Genomic DNA, 20,324 nt, shown 5'->3' with positions numbered 1-20,324 from the left:
TAAGTTAGTACTTATAATTCCCAAGGAGTTATGAAATGGTCAGAGACTGAAAAGTTTGACCGAGAAAGGAGAGTTCAGTCCACATGTTTTGCCCATTTCTGGTCGGTTTCCGAAGGAGACATTGGGTGCCTCTTGGCATTGGCAGGTCGGTATAAACCCCCGAAAGGTTTCTGCCATAAGCCATATGAGATCACTGTGGAACTGCAGAGCAGGGCTCCTCACTTGCTTCGCCCAGGGCATGTCATTCATTCACACAAGCACACCATAGACTTAGTAAAGCACAGCAGAAAACGTGTTCACTAAGAGAACAAAGAACTAGAGCTCCAAGCATCCTTACCTTGTCCTGAAGGTTCCCAGATGAGCCCCTAAGATGAAAGGTTGTTGAATCATGACACTGGGATTCTTGGCCCCCAGAAGAAAAGAATTCAATCTGGGGTCAGAGACGAGGCTTGATTGCTCAGAGCTTTTGTGTAATAAAGTTTTATTAAATTATAAAGGAGATAGAGAAAGCTTCTGACATAGGCATCAGAAGGGGAGAGAAAGAGTACCCCCTGCTAGTCTTCAGCTGGATGTTATAGAGTCACTAGCAGTCTGTTAATGAAAGAAAGCAATGTCTCAAAACTCAGTATGGCACCAGGCCCCTCACCCATAAGATGCATTTTGGGATAATCTTGGCACCAAATGGTTCATCTTGGGCCATAAAATGATTAACTTAAATCTTGAAGAAGGGCAGATCACCATACAAATAGTTTCATTTACATAGATTAGAGGAACAATATCTGAGTATAACATACTGGTTTATCAAGTAGGTTCTGAGCCAAAAGGCAGAACCCACTTGAAGACAGAGTTTGGGGTAAATGCATAGTACGTTAGCATAGTTTAAGATAAACATTTCCATAAGAAAAAGGCATTGGTTATCTCTAGGTTTGAGAATAGTTAACTTCAGGTGAAACCAGGTGTCATGGCAACACAGAATTTTAAGAGGAACCTCCTTTTAAATTGGTATAAAGAAGGAAAAAATATTGCTAGTTTGTTTCTTCCTGCTGCTTAAGAGAGATAAAAATGTCTGACACGTGCAAGCTATTTCCTCCTTTTGGAGACCCCTGGCCTTTCTGCCTGTTACCCTCTCACTGTCTGCCTGCAATGCGGGAGACCCGGGTTCGATCCCTGGGTTGGGAAGATCCCCTGGAGAAGGAAATGGCAACCCACTCCAGTACTCTTGCCTGGAAAATTCCATGGACTGAGGAGCCTGGTAAGCTACAGTCCATGGGGTCACAAAAGTCAGACACGACTTAATACTGGCAACAACACTCTCATAATTAGAAAGGGAATTTCTGACATAATTTGTGTATTCTCTATATTCCGTTCATTTACTTTTCTAAGTCATTCTTTCTTGATTTTTGGAGCAACTTTTTTTTTCACATGAATGAAATCATATCCTCACTCTTTTTAGGTGAAGATTACATTTTGGTTTAGCTGTTTTTGGTCTTAAGAAACAGAAACTCTTTAATATTATCTTCTTTAATTGAGGGTATATTGATAGATATATTCTTGACCTCACACAAGAGCAACTAACTTGACCATTCAAAGTTCAGAACCATAGATAGATCTAATTGTTAAGAAATTAAAACTGTTTGCAGGTGATCCTTAGAATCAAGTTATAAGGGACTTACTGCTAGCAAACGTGCACTCATGCATTTAGGTCTTTATATTATGTCACTCTCACTCATACCACAAGCTATCCTCTGTTGGTTCTTAATATTAAGAGCTATCATGTATAAAATGCTCACAATGTGCCAGACTCTAATACACACTATCTCATCAGACCACCTGATCTGCCTCTTGAGAAATCTGTATGCAGGTCAGGAAGCAACAGTTAGAACTGAATGTGGAACAACAGACTAGTTCCAAATAGGAAAAAGAGTACAAGGCTGTACAATGTCACCCTGCTTATTTAACTTATATGAAGAATACATCATGAGAAATTCTGGGCTGAATGAAGCACAAGCTGGATTCAAGATTGCTGGGAGAAATATCAATAACCTCAGATATGCAGATGACACCACCCTTATGGAAGAAAGCAAAGAACTAAAGAGCCTCTTGATGAAATTGAAAGAGGAGAGTGAAAAAGTTGGCTTAAAGTTCAACATTCAGAAAATGAAGATCATGTCATTCGGTCCCATGACTTCATGGCAAATAGATGGGAAACAGTGGAAACAGTGGCAGACTTTATTTTTCTAGGCTCCAAAATCACTGCAGATGGTGACTGAAGCGATGAAATTAAAAGACTCTTGCTCCTTGGAAGAAAAGCTGTTAAAACCTAGACAGTGTATTAAAAAGCACAGACATTACTTTGCCAACAAAGGTCTGTCCCATCAAGGCTATGGTTTTTCCAGTAGTAATGTATGGATGTGAGAGTTGGACTATAAAGAAAGCTGAGAGCCAAAGATTTGATGCTTTTGAACTGTGGTGTTGGAGAAGATCTTGAGAGTCCCTTGGATTGCAAGGGGATCCAACCAATCCATCCTAAAGGAGAGCAGTCCTGGGTGTTCATTGGAAGGACTGATGTTGAAGTTGAAACTCCAATACTTTGGCCACCTGATGTGAAGAGCTGACTCAATGAAAAAGACCCTAATGCTGGAAAAGATTGAAGGTGGTAGAAGGGGACAACAGAGGATGAGATGGTTGGATGGCATCACCGACTCAATGGAGATGAGTTTGGGTAAACCCCGGAAGTGGGTGATGGACAGGAAAGCCTGGTGTGCTGTAGTCCATGGGGTCCCAAAGAGTCTGACATGACTGAGGGACTGAACTGAACTGATACACTGTAATTAACTTGCCTGAGGCAACTGAGTATGAAAGGAGGAAGAGCCAAGATAAAAAAGCGTAAAATTTTTATTCTCTACACTCTTCTGGTCCCTTAAGCAATTAAGTGGTTTTTGTTATTGTTCACTCACTAAGTCATGTCTGACTCTTTGTGTCCCCATGGACTACAGCACACCAGGCTTCCCTGCCTTCACTGTCTCCTGGAGTTTCCTCAAATTCCTGTCCATTGAATCTGAGATGCCATCCAACCATCTCATCCTCTGCTGCCCTCTTTTCCTTTTGCCTTCAATCTTTTCCAGCATCAGGACCTTTTCCAATCAGGGTCTTTTCCTAGGCTGTTCACATCATGTGGCCAGAGTATTGGAGTTTTAGCATCAGTCCCTCCAATGAAACTTCAGGGTTGACTTCCTTCAGGATTGGATAATTGGGATCAATATCTTGTAATATTATGTGGCACTGAAAAATTTTTTAAGTACTTAGTGACAGAAAATGAATGCTATAATGCTAATGAAGAAGTAATTATTGCTATTATACAATTAATACATTGAATATGTTCATCTATATGCATAGATTAAATGCACGAAAGACCTGCATTAAGTGTTTACAATGCTTATGTCTTAATAGTTGACTTGAAAGCCCTACTATTTTTTCTGCTTATTTGATTTTGGTGGAATTTTTATTCTTTATATTAAGTATGTAATTTTGTAAAATTTGAAAAAGTATTATAAATATAAAAACACAATCTGTTAAATTTTTTTTGAAATATACTTGATGTACAATATTATGTAAGTGGGTTTTCCCTTGTGGATCAGTGGTAAAGAAGCTGCCTGCCAACGCAGAAGACATGGGTTCCATCCCTGGGTCAGGAAGATCCCCTGGAAAAGGTAATGGTAACCCACTTCAGTTTTCTTGCTGGGAAATCCCACGGAAATAGGAGCCTGGTGGGCTACAGCCCATGGGATCACAAAAGAGTCAGATAAAACTTAGCAATTAAACAATGACAATGAATTATGTAAGTCACAGGTTTACAGTATAGTGATTCACAATTTTAAAAGGTTATACTCCAGTTATAGATATTATAAAATATTGGCTATATTCCCTGTGGTTTACAATATATTCTTGTACCTTATTTTATACATAATAGTTTGCATCTACTAATCCCCTACCACTATATTGCCTGTCCCCCTTTCCCTCTCCCCTCTGGTAATTGCTAGTTTGTTCTCTTTATCTGTGAATCTGTTTCATTTTTGTTATATTTGAAAAATATATTTTGTTGTGATTTTTAGTTTCCACCTATGAGTGATATCATACAGTATTTGTCTTTTTCTATCTTACATTTTTCATTTAGCATAATACCCTCCAAGTCCATCCCAGTCTTTGCTATTTTTATGGATATATAGTTTTGGAGTATATTATGGAATACTCCATAAAATAAAATATTTTATGCCCGTACATATAGATAGATAGATAGATAGATAGATAGATAGATAGATAGATAGATAGATAGATAGATAATTATTGGAACTAACTATTCTCTTCAATATCTATACACCTGAATGCATCAAATATAGAAAGAACTTTAATAATTCTTTACTTTTAAGCAATGGCATTAACCTGGAAAGCTGAAGGAAATGGAAGACATGTATTTACTAGACAGTGAAAAATGGTTTAGATTTCCATCATCCTCATCACTTCTCACTGTTTGAGGTAGAATGTGGTTATTTTTGTAGTAGGATTGAGAGGAATGAACAACTTTGTGTCATTCCAGTAGGATATTTTTATTAATATTACCTCTTCTTTTTTTATACCTGAAAATTTAACTAATGGAGTTGAAACAATAATAATAATGGAGTTGAAAAAATAATATGGAATGTTTCCAATCATAATCATTAATAATGTTATTTTAGAATTAAATATAAGTCAGTTCAAGGTAATAATATGTGATTTATTGGATAAAATCAGACCCTGTTAAGAAGTTAAAAAGGTGAACTATTAATAAATAATGTTTAAGAATATAAGATATTTTCAAAGTAAATCTTCTGAAGACAAAACTATTTTTGCAAACTACATATTTTCTGATAAACTCTCTGAAGTAGCTGTGAATCTTAGTTCATGAGCACAGATTTTCAGTGAATAACACATTCATTTTTTAGAAGAAATTATTTAAATCTGAGCAAAGCTCACCATGACTCTGAGCTTATGGAAAATTCAGTCTCACTCTACACAGTACTGAATGAGGGCTCTGGATTGGTCTTTGTTTATTGGCTACTGATTAATATGCCAATCAGCATAGTCTGTTCATGTCAAGGATTCTGCTGCTTCCATGAAACACTTAAATATGGAAATGATCATCATAATAGGGACTGCTGTCTGACATCTAAAATCCATTATTTCCTCTATTCTAATAATGTAATTATAACTAGGCAGATTACAACATTTTTAGGCATTCTTGAAATACATGTGTCACTATAAGACTCAGTTGTCTTCAGTGATATGTGAAAGGAAGTAATATTTTAGTTCTGTACCTACAGCCTGATGATGATTTCTTGTTACTAAGATTTAGTTGTTATTTCAATATGAAGCTTAGCCAATTAAAAGTGGTTTGCTGAATGGTAGATATTCATGATGTGTGAAAGAGCATGATACATAACTACAGATCTTAATTACTTAAAAATGGATGCCTAGTTCTGAAAACACACAAATGAGTCCTAAAAGGTCATATCAGATGGTAAACTGCCTGTGATTATGAATGACTTTATTTTTTGCTGCTTGTGGATTTTGGTTTCCTATTATGCACATGTTAACTTTTAAGAAATAAATGCTGTTTTGAAAACCGTTAAAAGTGTTTTACATTTATCAGTCTATTAATTTGAAAAATATTGAAAAGTAAACTTTAGATATAGTTTATTAAGTTGGATTCTCAGTTTCTTTTGTTTAAAAAAATACAGTGCACCATAGTAAAGTATATTTTTAGAAGAAAAATCACACCTGATTGTAACACCATAATACTATTTTCAATATGGCAGTTTGTGTCCTTATTGAATAAATTAAATAAGAAAAATGTAAGAAAAGTGTAATCAGAAAGACAATTTCCTCCACATCACTGTGGGAAAACTTTTCTCTGTTTCTATGGATATTTGTCTTAAAAAGCCATAGTTTATCTGGTCTTACTCAAATATTGTAAAAAATTTCTCAGGTATGACTGACTTAATAAGTATCCTGATAAGCCTATTACCAGAGTTTCAGTCTCTATTCCAACACATGCCTTTTTCTGTCATCTAATCAACCATCAACAGACTGAAGTTTGACACTTAACTCTTAGAGAAACCAATACTGATAATTAGACCTGTATTTAATCAGCAATCAAGGAAATCTCCAGGCCTTCAAATTCATACTAACAACAAGTATACTTATTTCTAAAGGGCTGCCGCCTCTAAAAGATAATCCTTTCTTACACACCACAGAGAGGTGGCCATGGAATGTATCTGTAAAGGGTTATTTTTCTAGGGAGGAAACTTGAGTCAGTGACGTTGACTCAAAATTCTATGCAGAAGACAAGATAGGTGGTTTCTATGTTTAAAAGCAATCAATCTATCTTAAGACTGGAGATTATTCTATGTGATTTAACCTTCTCTTCTTTACCAAATGCACGTACTAATATTTTCTATTTCCCGCATCATCTTTATTGAATTTATTGGAGTAAATTAAATTGATCAATTAAGCATAATGAGCTAAATCCTTATCTGACCAAAAGGAATTCACAAAGAAATCCTAGCCTTGGATATAGATTAATAATAGGCGGAGACTCTGGGATGTTTTGATTTTGTGGAGGGAATTAGTATGGTTTTGTTGTACTTTCATCAATCACATTATAGTTGAGAAGGCTTTAACCAGAATTGAAAGAGACACATGTACCCCAATGTTCATCGCAGCACTGTTTATAATAGCCAGGACATGGAAACAACCTAGATGTCCATCAGCAGATGAATGGATAAGAAAGCTGTGGTACACATACACAGTGGAGTATTACTCAGCCGTTAAAAAGAATTCATTTGAATCAGCTCTGATGAGATGGATGAAACTGGAGCCGATTATACAGAGTGAAGTAAGCCAGAAAGAAAAACATCAATACAGTATACTAACACATATATATGGAATTTAGGAAGATGGCAATGACGACCCTGTATGCAAGACAGGAAAAAAAACACAGATGCATATAACGGACTTTTGGACTCAGAGGGAGAGGGAGAGGGTGGGATGATTTGGGAGAATGGCATTCTAACATGTATACTATCATGTAAGAATTGAATCGCCAGTCTATGTTCGACGCAGGATACAGCATGCTTGGGGCTGGTGCATGGGGACGACCCAGAGAGATGTTATGGGGAGGGAAGTGGGAGGGGGGTTCATGTTTGGGAATGCATATAAGGATTAAAGATTTTAAAATTTAAAAATAAAAAACTAAAAATAAAAAAAAATTTTGTGTAGAATATATGTTCATGTTTATACCAGGTCTCTTTATCAAATAGCTTGTTTGTAGTTTTTGGTAGTTTAATTTTTTGTCTGACAACAAAAATCTTTACTCTTTTCTGGGTTTTGTATGGACATATTAATCATCGGGGCTAGTCCTCATTTGTAGCAGTTAATGTTATACATGGTATAAATATTCCCACCATGGCTGATTTCAAACTAACCAGGTTTTAATACCAAACTTGCAGAATTCCTGAAAATTTACCAGCTTTTATGAATCAGCATTTACCCAGAGATCCTAGGATTTCCTATTTATATATCCTTTAGAGAATGTCCATTCAATAAAGTCATCTTTCAGGGGTTGATAGTATTTCAAGGGGAAAAAAAAAAAAAAAAGACAGACTGTTTCTTATTACCCAATATTAAATGTCCTGTTCCATGTGTAGATAAACATAAAACAAAAGAAGACCCCTATTCTGTTTAGTAGATTCTTAGTAGCTAATATGGACTTCCCTGGTGGCTCAGACGGTAAAGCATCTGCCTACAGTGCAGGAGACCTGGACTCAATCTCTGTGTTGGGAAGATCTCCTGGAGAAGGAAATGGCAACCCACTCCAGTATTCTTGCCTGGAAAATCCCATGGACTGAGGAGCTTGGTAGGCTACAGTCCATGGGGGTGCAAGAGTTGGACAGACTGAGCGACTTCACTTTCTTTTCTTTTAGTAGATAAAATATTCACAGGTAGTGGGCATTTTGTTATGAGCTTTGGAAAATAAAAATGTCTCCTGCTTAAAATTTCAGTGAAGTTTTCCTAAACAGCTAGATTGTCTGTAGAGAATTCATCCATCCTTTGTATGGAAAGTAGCAGATCAATACTAGTACTAAATACTTAAGTATTTAGGGCCACAAAAAGTATCCTACAACAAAAGCAAATGTGACATGATATTCATGGTGTTCATCTTAATATTTTATCAGTTAGTGTTTATTTGGTTTTTTTTTTCAACTTATGTATAATTTTTAAAGCTATTTTATAGCTTTTGCAAAATGTTGTTAATATTTTACAAAATATACAAAAATTTTGTAGCTTCATGTTGTACAATATTCTTGAATTGTTCTCTTCTATGGCTGAGTAGTATTCAATATTCTTTATCCATTAATGTATTGATGGACACTTAACTCATTTACATGTCTTGGCTATTGTAATTAATGCTGCTGTGAACACTGGGGTGTGTATATATTTTCAAATTAATATTTTTTTTTTGGATATATATACCCAGGAATGAAATTGCTGTGTCCTCTGTTAGTTCTGTTTTTAGTTTGGTTTTTTTTTTTAAGAAACCGCCACAATTTTCCACAATGGATGCATCAGTTCACATTACCACCACCATTGCATGAGGGTTTCATTTTCTCTACATGCTCACAGACATTTAGTCTTTTTCTCTCTCTCTCTTTTTTTTTTTTTTTCCTTAAATCATGATAGCTATTTTGACTGGTGTGTTATCTCATTGTGGTTTTGGATTGCATTTCTGTGATGATTAGGAATTTGTTGTTGTTCAGTCATTAAGTCATGTCTGACTCTGACCCCATCAACAGTAGCACACCAGGCTACCCTTCCTTCACTATCTCCCAGAGTTTGCTGAGATTCATTTCCATTGAGTCAGTGATGCCATCCAACTACCTCATCTGCCATCTCTTCTTGCTTTGCATTCAGTCTTTCCCAGCATCAGGGTCTTTTTCAGTAAATGGGTTCTTCTCATCAGGTCACCAAAATATTAGAGCTTCAGCTCCAGCATCAGTACCTCCAATGAATATTCAGGGTTGATTTGCTTTAAGGTCAACTGGTTTGATCCACTTGCAATCCAAGGGATTCTAAAGAGTCTTCTCTAGCACCATAATTAGGCATCAGTTTTTTAGAACTCAGCCTTCATTATGGTCAGCAACTTTTCATGTGCCTATTAGCTATCTGGATTTCCTCTTTGAGAAAAAGTCTACTCAATTCTACCCATTTTTTAAATTGGGTTATTTGTTTTATAAAATACCTTATTTTTAAGTAGTATTTACTATTAGAGAAAATTAATTCTTGGCCTATGGCATACAAATTCTAAAAATGACTTTTATATTTTTATTTTATTTTATATATTATATATAGAATATATAGTAATTTGATAAGTAAAAAAATAAAATGCAAAGTCAACAGCTAAGATATTCATAGTTGAGACAGATAATTTTAGTGAGCATTCAAGAAAAACAGATTGATTTTAGTTTAAATGTTTAAAGTAAAAAAATCTGAATATCCACATGAAACATAAATTGAATACAATTGTTGAATTGATAATGCAAACTCTCAAATAAAACTTCAAAAATGTATAGATTTAAATATAAATTATTTTGTGATTTATTTTTAAATATAAATTTATTTATTTTAATTGGAGGTTAATTACTTTACAACATTGTATTGGTTTTGCCACACATCAACATGAATCCACACGAGTGAACACATGTTCCCCATCCTGAACCCCCCTCACTCCTCCCTCCCCATACCATCCCTCTGGGTCATCCCAGGGCACCAGGCCTGATCATCCTGCATCATGCATCGAACCCAGACTGGCAATTCGTTTCACATATGATATTATACAAGTTTCAATGACATTCTCCCAATTCATTCCACCCTTGCCCTCTCCCACAGAATCCAAAAGACTGTTCTATACATCTGTGTCTCTTTTGCTGTCTCACATACAGGGTTATCATTTCCATCTTTCTAAATTCCATATATATGTGTTAGTATACTGTATTGGTGTTTTTCTTTCTGGCTTACTTCATTCTTATAATAGGCTTCAGTTTCATCCACCTCATTAGAACTGACTCAAATGCATTCTTTTTAATGGCTGAGTAATACTCCATTGTGTATATGTACCACAGCTTTCTTATCCATTCATCTGCTGATGGACATCTAGGTTATTTCCATGTCTTGGCTATTATAAACAGTGCTATGATGAACATTGGGGTACAAGTGCCTCTTTCAATTCTGGTTCCCTTGGTGTGCCTGCCCAGCAGTGGGATTGCTGGGTCATAAGGCAGTTCTATTTCCAGTTTTTTAAGGAATCTCTACACTGTTCTCCATAGTGGTTATACTAGTTTGCATTCCCACCAACAGTGTAAGAGGGTTCCCTTTTCTCTACACTCTCTCCAATATTTATTGCTTATAGACTTCTGGATCACAGCCATTCTGACTGGTGTGAAATAGTACCTCATTGTGGTTTTGATTTGCATTTCTCTGTTAATGAGTGATTTGAGCATCTTTTCGTGTGTTTCTTAGCCATCTGTATGTCTTCTTTGGACAAATGTCTGTTTAGTTCTTTGGCCCATTTTTTGATTGGGTCATTTATTTTTCTGGAATTGAACTGCAGGAATTGCTTGTATATTTTTGAGATTAATTCTTTGTCATTTGCTTCAACTGCTATTATTTTTTTCTATCTGAAGGCTGTATTTTCACCTTGCTTAGAGTTTCCTTTGTTGTGTAGAAGCTTTTAATTTTAATTAGGTCCCATTTTTTTATTTCTGCTTTTATTTCTAGTATTCTGGGTGGTGGGTCATAGAGGATCCTGCTGTGATTTATGTCGGAGAGTGTTTTGCCTATGTTCTCCTCTAGGAGTTTTATAGTTTCTGGTCTTACATTTAGATATTTAATCCATTTTGAGTTTGTTTTTTGTGTGTGGTGTTAGAAAGTGTTCTAGTTTCATTCTTTTACAAGTGGTTGACCAGTTTTCCCAGCATCACTTGTTAAAGAGATTGTCTTTACTCCATTGTATATTCTTGCCTCCTTTGTCAAAGATAAGGTGTCCATAGGTGTGTGGATTTATCTCTGGGCTTTCTATTTTGTTCCATTGATCTATATGTCTGTCTTTGTGCCAGTACCATACTATCTTGATGACTGTGGCTTTGTAGTAGAGCCTTAAGTCAGGCAGGTTGATTCCTCCAGTTCCATTCTTCTTTCTCAAGACTGTTTTGGCTATTCGAGGTATTTTGTATTTCCATACAAATTGTGAAATTATTTGTTCTAGCTCTGTGAAAAATGCCATTGGTAGCTTGATAGGGATTGCATTGAATCTATAGATTGCTTTGGGTAGTATCCTCATTTTCACTATATTGATTCTTCCAATCCATGGACACAGTATATTTCTCCACCTATTAGTGTCCTCTTTGATTTCTTTCAGCAATGTTTTATAGTTTTCTATATATAAGTCTTTTGTTTCTTTCAGTTCACTTCAGTTCAGTCGCTCAGTTGTGTCCGACTCTTTGCAACCCCGTGAATTGCAGCACGCCAGGCCTCCCTGTCCATCACCAACTCCCGGAGTTCACTCAAACTCACATCCATCGAGTCAGTGATGCCATTCAACCATCTCATCCTCTGTCGCCCCCTTCTTCTCCTGCCCCCAATCCCTCCCAGCATCAGAGAGTTTTCCAGTGAGTCAACTCTTCATATGAGGTGGCCAAAGTACTGGAGCTTCAGCTTTAGCATCATTTCCTCCAAAGAACACCCAGGGCTGATCTTCAGAATGGACCTGTTAGATCTCCTTGCAGTCCAAGGGACCCTCAGGAGTCTTCTCCAACACTACCGTTCAAAAGTATGAATTCTTCAGCGCTCAGCTTTCTTCACAGTCCAACGCTCACATCCACACATGACCACTGGAAAAACCATAGCCTTGACTAGATGGACCTTTGTTGGCAAAGTAATGTCTCTGCTTTTGAATATGCTATCTAGGTTGGTCATAGCTTTTCTTTCAAGGAGTAAGCGTCTTTTAATTTCATGGCTGCAGTCACCATCTGCAATGATTTTGGAGCCCCCCAAAAATAGGTAGATATATTCCTAATGTTTTATTCTTTTCATTGCAATGGTGAATGGGATTATTTCCTTGATTTCTCTTTCTATTTTCTCTTTATTAATGTATAGGAATGCAAGGGATTTATGTGTGTTGATTTTATATCCTGTCACTTTACTATATTTACTGATTAGCTCTAGTAATTTTCTGGTGGAGTCTTCAGGGTTTTCTATGTAGAGGGTCATGTCTTCTGCAAACAGTGAACGTTTTTCTTCTTCTTTTCCAGTTTGGATTCCTTTTATTTCTTTTTCTCCTCTGATTGCTCTGGCCAAAACTTTCAAAACTATGTTGAATAGTAATGGTGAAAGCAGGCACCGTTGTCTAGTTCCTGACTTTAGGGGAAATGCTTTCAATTTTTCACCATTGAGGATAATGTTTGCTGTGGGTTTGTCATATATAGCTTTTATTATGTTGAGGTATGTTCCTTCTATTCCTGCTTTCTGAAGAGTTTTTATCATAAATGGATATTGAATTTTGTCAAAGGCTTTCTCTGCATCTATTGAGATAATCATATGTCTTTTATTTTTCAATTTGTTAATGTGGTGTATTACATTGATTGATTTGCAGATATTGAAGAATCCTTGCATCCCTGGGATAAAGCCCACTTGGTCATGATGTTTGGTTGTTTTAATGTGCTGTTGGATGCTGATTGCTAGAATTTTGTTGAGGATTTTTGCATCTATGTTCATCAGTGATATTGGCCTATAGTTTTCTTTTTCTGTGACATCTTTGTCAGGTTTTGGTATTAGGGTGATGGTGGCCTCATAGAATGAGTTTGGAAGTTTACCTTCCTCTGCAATTTTCTGGAAGAGTTTGAGGAGGATAGTTGTTAGCTATTCTCTAAATTTTTGGTAGAATTCAGCTGTGAAGCCGTCTGCACCTGGGCTTTTGTTTGCTGGAAGATTTCTGATTACAGTTTCAATTTCCGTGCTTGTGATGAGTCTATTAAGATTTTCTCTGTCTTCCTGGTTCAGTTTTGGAATATTGTACTTTTCTAAGAATTTGTCCATTTCTTCCACGTTGTCCATTTTATTGGCATATAATTACTGACGGTAGTCTCTTATGATCCTTTGTATTTCTGTGTTGTCTATTGTGATCTCTCCATTTTCATTTCTAATTTTATTGATTTGATTTTTCTTCCTTTGTTTCTTGATGAGTCTGGCTAATGGTTTTTCAATTTTATTTATCCTCTCAAAGAACTAGTTTTTGGCTTTGTTGATTTTGCTATGGTCTCTTTTGTTTCTTTTGCATTTATTTCTGCCCTAATTTTTAAGATTTCTTTCCTTCTCCTAACCCTAGGGTTCTTCATTTCTTCCTTTTCTAGTTGCTTTAGGTGTAGAGTTAGGTTATTTATTTGACTTTTGTCTTGTTTCTTGAGGTATGCCTGTATTGCTATGAACCTTCCCCTTAGCTCTGCTTTTACAGTGTCCGACAGGTTTTGGGTTGTTGTGTTATCATTTTTGTTCGTTTCTATGCATATTTTGATTTCTTTTTTGATTTCTTCTGTGATTTGTTGGTTATTCAGCAGTGTGTTTTTCAGCCTCCATATATTGGAATTTTTAATCAGTTTTCTCCTGTAATTGAGATCTAATCTTACTGCACTGTGGTCAGAAAAGATGCTTGGAATGATTTAATTTTTTTTTTTTTTTAATTTACCAAGGCTAGATTTATGGTCCAGGATGTGATTTATCCTGAGGAAGGTTCTGTGTGTGCTTGAGAAAAAGGTGAAATTCATTGTTTTGGTGTGAAATATCTTATAGATATCAATTAGGTCTAACTGGTCTATTGTATGATTTAAAGTTTGTGTTTCCTTGTTAGTTTTCTGTTTAGCTGATCTATCCATAGGTGTGAGTGGGATATTAAAGTCTCCCACTATTGCAGCCATGAAATTAAAAGACGCTTACTCCTTGGAGGGAAGTTATGACCAAACTAGAAAGAATATTCAAATGCAGAGATATTTATTGCCAACAAAGGTCCATCTAGTCAAGGCTGTGGTTTTCCCAGTGGTCATGTATGGATGTGAGTGTTGGACTGTGAAGAAAGCTGAGCACCGAAGAATTGATGCTTTTGAACTGTGGTATTGGAGAGGACTCTTCAGAGTCCCTTGGACTGCAAGGAGATCCAACCAGTCCATCCTAAAGGAGATCAGTCCTGGGTGTTCATTGAAAGGACTGATGCTGAAGCTGAAACTCCAGTACTTTGGCCACCTCATGAGAAGAGTTGACTCATTGGAAAAGACCCTGATCCTGGGAGGGATTGGGGGCAGGAGGAGAAGGGGACGACAGAGGATGAGATGGCTGGATGGCATCACCGACTCAATGGACATGAGTTTGAGTGAACTCCGGGAGTTGGTGATGGACAGGGAGGCCTGGCGTGCTGCAATTCATGGGCTTGCAAAGAGTCAGACACGACTGAGCAACTGAACTGAACTGAACTATTATTGTGTTTCTGTTAATTTCCCCCTTCATACTTGTTAGCATTTGTCTTACATATTGAGGTGCTCCTGTGTTGGGTGCATATATATTTATAATTGTTATATCTTCTTCTTGGATTGATCCTTTGATCATTATGTAGTGTCCTTCTTTGCCTCTTTTCACAGCCTTTGTTTTGAAGTCTATTTTATCTGATATGAGTATTGCTACTCCTGCTTTCTTTTGGTCTCTATTTGCATGGAATCTCTTTTTCAGCCCTTCACTTTCAGTCTGTATGTGTCCCTTGTTTTTAGCTGGGTCTCTTTTAGACAACATATATAGGGATCTTGTTTTTGTATCCTTTCAGCCAGTCTTTGTCTTTTGGTTGGGGGCATTCAACCCATTTATGTTTAAGGTAATTATTGATAAGTATGATCCTGTTGCTATTTACTTTATTGTTTTGGCTTCGAGTTTATACATCCTTTTTTGTGTTTCCTGTCTAGAGAAGATCCTTTAGCATTTGTTGGAGAGCTGGTTTGGTGGTGCTGAATTCTCTCAGCTTTCGCTTGTCTGTGAAGCTTTTGATTTCTCCTTCATATTTGAATGAGATCCTTGCTGGGTATAGTAATGTGGATTGTAGGTTATTTTCTTTCATCACTTTAAGTATGTCCTGCCATTCCCTCCTGGCCTGAAAATTTTCTATTGAAAGATCAGCTGTTATCCTTATAGGAATCCCATTGTGTGTTAATGGAGAAGGCAATGGCAACCCACTCCAGTACTCTTACCTGGAAAAATCTCATGGATGGAGGAGCCTGGAAGGCTGCAGTCCACGGGATTGCTGAGGGTCGGACACGACTGAGTGACTTTACTTTCAATTTTCACTTTCATGCATTGGAGAAGGAAATGGCAACCCACTCCAGGGTTCTTGCCTGGAGAATCCCAGGGACAGGGTAGCCTGGTAGGTTGCTGTCTATGGGGTCGCACAGAGTCGGATACGACTGAAGTGACTTAGCAGCATTGTGTGTTATTTGTTGTTTTTCCTTTGCTGCTTTTAATATTTGTTCTTTGTGTTTGATCTTTGTTAATTCGATTAATATGTGTCTTGGGGTGTTTTGCCTTGGGTTTATCCTGTTTGAGACTCTCTGGATTTCTTGAACTTGGGTGATTATTTCCTTCCCCATTTTAGGGACGTCTTCAGCTATTATCTCCTCAAGTATTTTCTCATGGTCTTTCTTTTTGTCTTCTTCTTCTGGGACTCCTATTTTCTAATGTTGGAGAGTTTAACATTGTCCCAGAGGTCTTTGAGATTGTCCTCATTTCTTTTAATTCATTTGTCTTTTTTCCTCTCTGATTCGCTTATTTCTACCATTCAATCTTCTACCTCACTAATCCTATCTTCTGCCTCCATTATTCTACTATTTGTTCTCTCCAGAGTGTTTTTTATGTCACTTATTGAATTATTCATTATATATTGACTCTTTTTCATTTCTTCTAGGTCTTTGTTAAACCTTTGCTGCATCTTCTCAATCCTTGTCTCCAGGATATTTATCTGTGATTCCATTTTGTTTTCAAGATTTTGGATCATTTTCTCTATCATTATTCAGAATTCTTTTCCAGGTAGATTCCCTGTCTCTTCCTCTTTTGTTTGGTTTGGTGGGCATTTATCCTGTTCCTTTACCTGCTGGGTATTCCTCTGTCTCTTCATCTTGTTTATATTGCTGTGTTTGGAGTGGCCTTTCTATATTCTGTCAGTTTGTGGAGTTTTCTTTATTGTGGAGTTTTCTCACTGTGGATGGGGTTGTATGGGTCGCCTGTCAAGATTTCCTGGTTAGGGAAGCTTGTGTCATTTTTCTGGTTGTTGGAGCTGGATTTCTTCTCTCTAGAATGCAATGAAGTGTCCAGTAATGAATTATGAGATGTCAGTGGGTTTGGAGTGACTTTGGGCAGCCTGTATATTGAAGCTCAGGGCTATGGTCCTGTGTTGCTGGAGAATTTGCATGGTATGTCTTGCTCTGGAACTTGTTGGCCCTTGGGTGGTGCTTTGTTTCAATGTAGGTATGGAGGCATTTGATGAGCTCCTCTCAATTAATGTTCCCTGGAGTCAGGAGTTCTCTGGTGTTCTCAGGATTTGGACTTAAGCCTCCTGCTTCTGGTTTTCAGTCTGGTATTTACATAAGCCTCAAGACTTCTCCATCTATACAGCACCATTGATAAAACATCTAGGTTAAAGATGAAAAGTTTCTCTACAGTGAGGGACACCAGAGAGGTTCACAGAGTTACATGGAGATGAGAAGAGGGAGGAAAGAGATAGAGGTGACCAGAATGAGATGGGGTAAAATCAAAAGAGAAGAGAGCAAGCTAGCTAGTAATCACTTCCTTATGAGCACTCCACAGTCTGGACTGCTTAGAGATGTTCACAGAGTTATACAGAGAAGAGAAGAGGGAGGAAGGAGACAGAGGTGGCCAGGAGGATAAAGGGGGGGATCAAAAGGACAGAGACAGATCCTGCCAGTAATCAGTTCCCTAAGTGATCTTCACCATCCGGAACATACAAAGAGATTCACAGAGTTGGGTTGAGAAGAGAAGGGGGAAGGAAGAGATAGAGGCAACCTGGTGGAGAAAAAGGAGAGTCCAAAGGGGGAGAGAGCAGTCAAGCCAGTAATCTCACTCCCAGGTAAATTTGGGTACTGAAGATTGGATTCTCAAAGGTACAAAATTGATAACAAATACCAAAAAAGAAAGATTAAAAATCTAAAGTAGAAGTTGGATTTTCAAAATTTCAATATTAAAAAAAGTCACAAAAATTATAAAATATACATATATATGAAGTTTGCTTTAAAAAATAGGGTCGCTCTTTTTTCTTTCAAAGTAATAGTAGATTATAAAAATGAAAATTAAAGGAGTAATAGGTGAAGGTGAAGGTGAAGTCGCTCAGTCGTGTCCGACTCTTTGCGACCCCGTGGACTGTAACGTACTAGGCTTCTCCATCCATAGGATTCTCCAGGCAAGAATACTGGAGTGGATTGCCATTTCCTTCTCCAGGGGATCTTCCCGACACAGGGATTGAACCCGGGTCTCCCACATTGGAGGCAGACGCTTTAACCTCTGAGCCCCAGGGAAGCCCCAAAGGAGTAATAAAGGAGTAATAGAGGACTTAAAATGAAAAAAAAAAAATTAAAGAATGATAGTATACATATATCTATGACTTTCTCTGTTGTTGTTGTGGGCAGTGTGGGGTCAGTTCATTTTTGGATAGTTCCTTGATCTGGCTTAAATTTCTTAAGATCTATAGGCCCCTTCCTATGTAGCCGGTACTAACTACAGGGTTTTAATCCATTGCATTTGTCACTTCCAAGGAGGTTCCCTCTGTTTTAGCTTCTTCTGTTTGCTGGTCTCTTCAGTGTCTAATTTCCACCCTGACACAAGGGGGCGGTGATGGACACATTTTTAGGCTCACTTGTTCAGTCGTGCTGTGGGGAGGGAGGGACACCGCAAACAAATAACACTGGCGTGTGCTCCCATTTTCTCGGCTGCACTGGGTTTGCCCCTGCTCACGGCATGTGCGCTTTCCCTGTCTACACTGCTGAGGCTCTAGGTTGCTCTGCCGGGAACTGTCTGAGGCCAGCCTTGAGTTGTATGCGCTTCCCAGGTCTAAGCTGCTCCGGTTCAGGTGCTCGGGCACTCCTCAAAGGCACAGATTCGGTTGGGCCTGCGCTTTGTGCCCCTCCCAGGTCCGGGCAGCTCAGGTGACTAGGTGTTTGGTGAGTGCGGCCGCTGCGCCTTGTCGCCTCTCCCGTCCCTGCCGCTTGGTTTTCTGCATGTACAGCCGGCGCACCTTCTCAGGAGGATGCTGGCCGTCCAGAACCCCAAGCAGTCTTGGTCAGCAACAAAGCCTGCGTGCAGTTTGGTAGAGAATGCCTCTCTGGGGCCGAGATTACCCACTTCCAGCTCTGGCTGCCCTCGCCTGCCTGTCACTGGAGGGGGATGGGCTGGCTTGCAGCCGGCTAGCTGGGCTCAGTCCTTTGTTCTGTGATCTGGCCTGATGGTGTCTTAGGTTAGGGCTTTTTGCATGGTAGCTATCCCACCGTCTGGTTTGCTCTCCCAAGTTAGTTCACTCAGATCGCTCTAGGGGCATTCCGGCCCAGTCCTTACTCTAAGCAATGCAGCCCGCACCTCCCTGCCCATCCCCTGCTTGCTAGTGGGGGATGCAAGCCTCTCTGTGCTGCTTCTCCACTGGGGGGATTACCCTTGGGCACATAATCTGTGGGTTTTAATTATTTATTTATTTTTCCTCCCCGTTATGTTTCCCTCTGTGATTCCAAGGCTTGCCACAGACTTGGCAGTGAGAGTGTTTCCTGGTGTTTGGAAACTTCTCTCTTTTTAAAGACTCCCATTCAGGGATGGAGCTCTGTCCCTACCTCTTTTGTCTCTCTTTTTATCTTTTATATTTTTTCCTACCTCCTTTTGAAGGCAATGGGCTGCTTTTCTGGGCACCTGATGTCCTCGGCTGGCATTCAGAAGTTGTTTTGTGGAATTTACTCAGTGTTCAAATGTTCTTTTGATGAATTTGAGGGGGAGAAAGTGGTCTCCCTGTCCTATTCCTCCACCATCTTAGGACCGCGCCCCCCCCCCATTTTGTGATTTATAGTGATAGAAATTCGTTCTACAATGAAGAACATTGTAAAATGTTATGATGTACAAAATTCTATTAAGTAAAACATAAATAAAACTAACATTAAAAGGATATAAAAGTAACTAAGAAACTTCCTATTAGTAAATCGACTATATGAGAATAAATATATGTATATCATTTTATTGAAGGAGGGCATGGCAACCCACTTCAGTATTCTTGCCTGGAGAAACCCTTGGAGAGAGGAGCCTGATGGGCTATGGTCCACAGGGTTGCAAAGAGCTGGACATTACTGAAGAGACTTAGCATGCACATGTACCATTTTATATTATGTACTTAAAATGGAAATAGTATTTAACATTAACAAATCAAACTTATGTAGTATAAATAACTGCATAAGTAACTCTAAGACAAATGTAGATCTACTACAAAGATAGTGAGGACACATTTGGTATGGCTTTGTCAATGGAATAAAGTGTAAATACTAATAGAATAGAAAAATTATAAAATTATATAAACACTGTTATAGCACATTTTTTTTAACAGAAGAAACTCTGGTAATCAAACTTTATAAACAAGAGCTCAATTTTAATATCCATATGTTTTAAAACTTTTAAGATAGTGGTAAATACACCAATTCACAACCCCATATTTTTATATTAGGTTTGGTAGCAAAGACAGACTTTGCTATAGACTATTCTTTCCTTGTGTCACTGTAGAGGAGTGATATTTATTAAATACAAATGATGAATCTTACTGGATAAAAGGAATGACCTATAAGCACAATTGTAATCTCATTATTAGTCACCAATTAAAAAATTTAGAAAACTGAACAACAGTAATTAGCAAAGTACTCAAATTCTCAGGCTAAAGAGACTTTTAATTCTTAGGAAAAAGATACATAATACAACAATGACAGTAGGTAGTTTCTCTTTTATGAGTTGCCATGAATTATAGTTCTTTGTCCCACCTCCCTTACCCCAGATCTTGATTTCCTACTGCTTTTACAAAAGGGAAGAAACTTAAAGGCTGTGGATCCCAAGAGTATGATAATAACTGAATGAAAAACACCAAATCATATCTGTGAATAAACACTTAACACTCAATG

General features: G+C 37.8%; 1 protein-coding gene across 1 annotated transcript in view; it reads left to right on the top strand.

Moving 5' to 3' along the window:
* Positions 1–20,324, top strand: part of LOC102181467 (60S ribosomal protein L7-like 1) — a 95,744-nt gene that overhangs the window by 64,337 nt on the left and 11,083 nt on the right. The window contains exon 4 of the mRNA XM_018041127.1: positions 18,318–18,465. Within this exon, the coding sequence (XP_017896616.1) occupies positions 18,318–18,465 (148 nt within the window). The remainder of the gene's footprint in view (positions 1–18,317; positions 18,466–20,324) is intronic.

This window comes from Capra hircus, chromosome 26 (genome assembly GCF_001704415.2).
Source record: "Capra hircus breed San Clemente chromosome 26, ASM170441v1, whole genome shotgun sequence".
NCBI classification, from domain to species: Eukaryota; Metazoa; Chordata; class Mammalia; order Artiodactyla; family Bovidae; genus Capra; species Capra hircus.
Note: the sequence above shows the minus strand (reverse complement) of the source record. Positions and strands in the feature narration are given on the sequence as shown.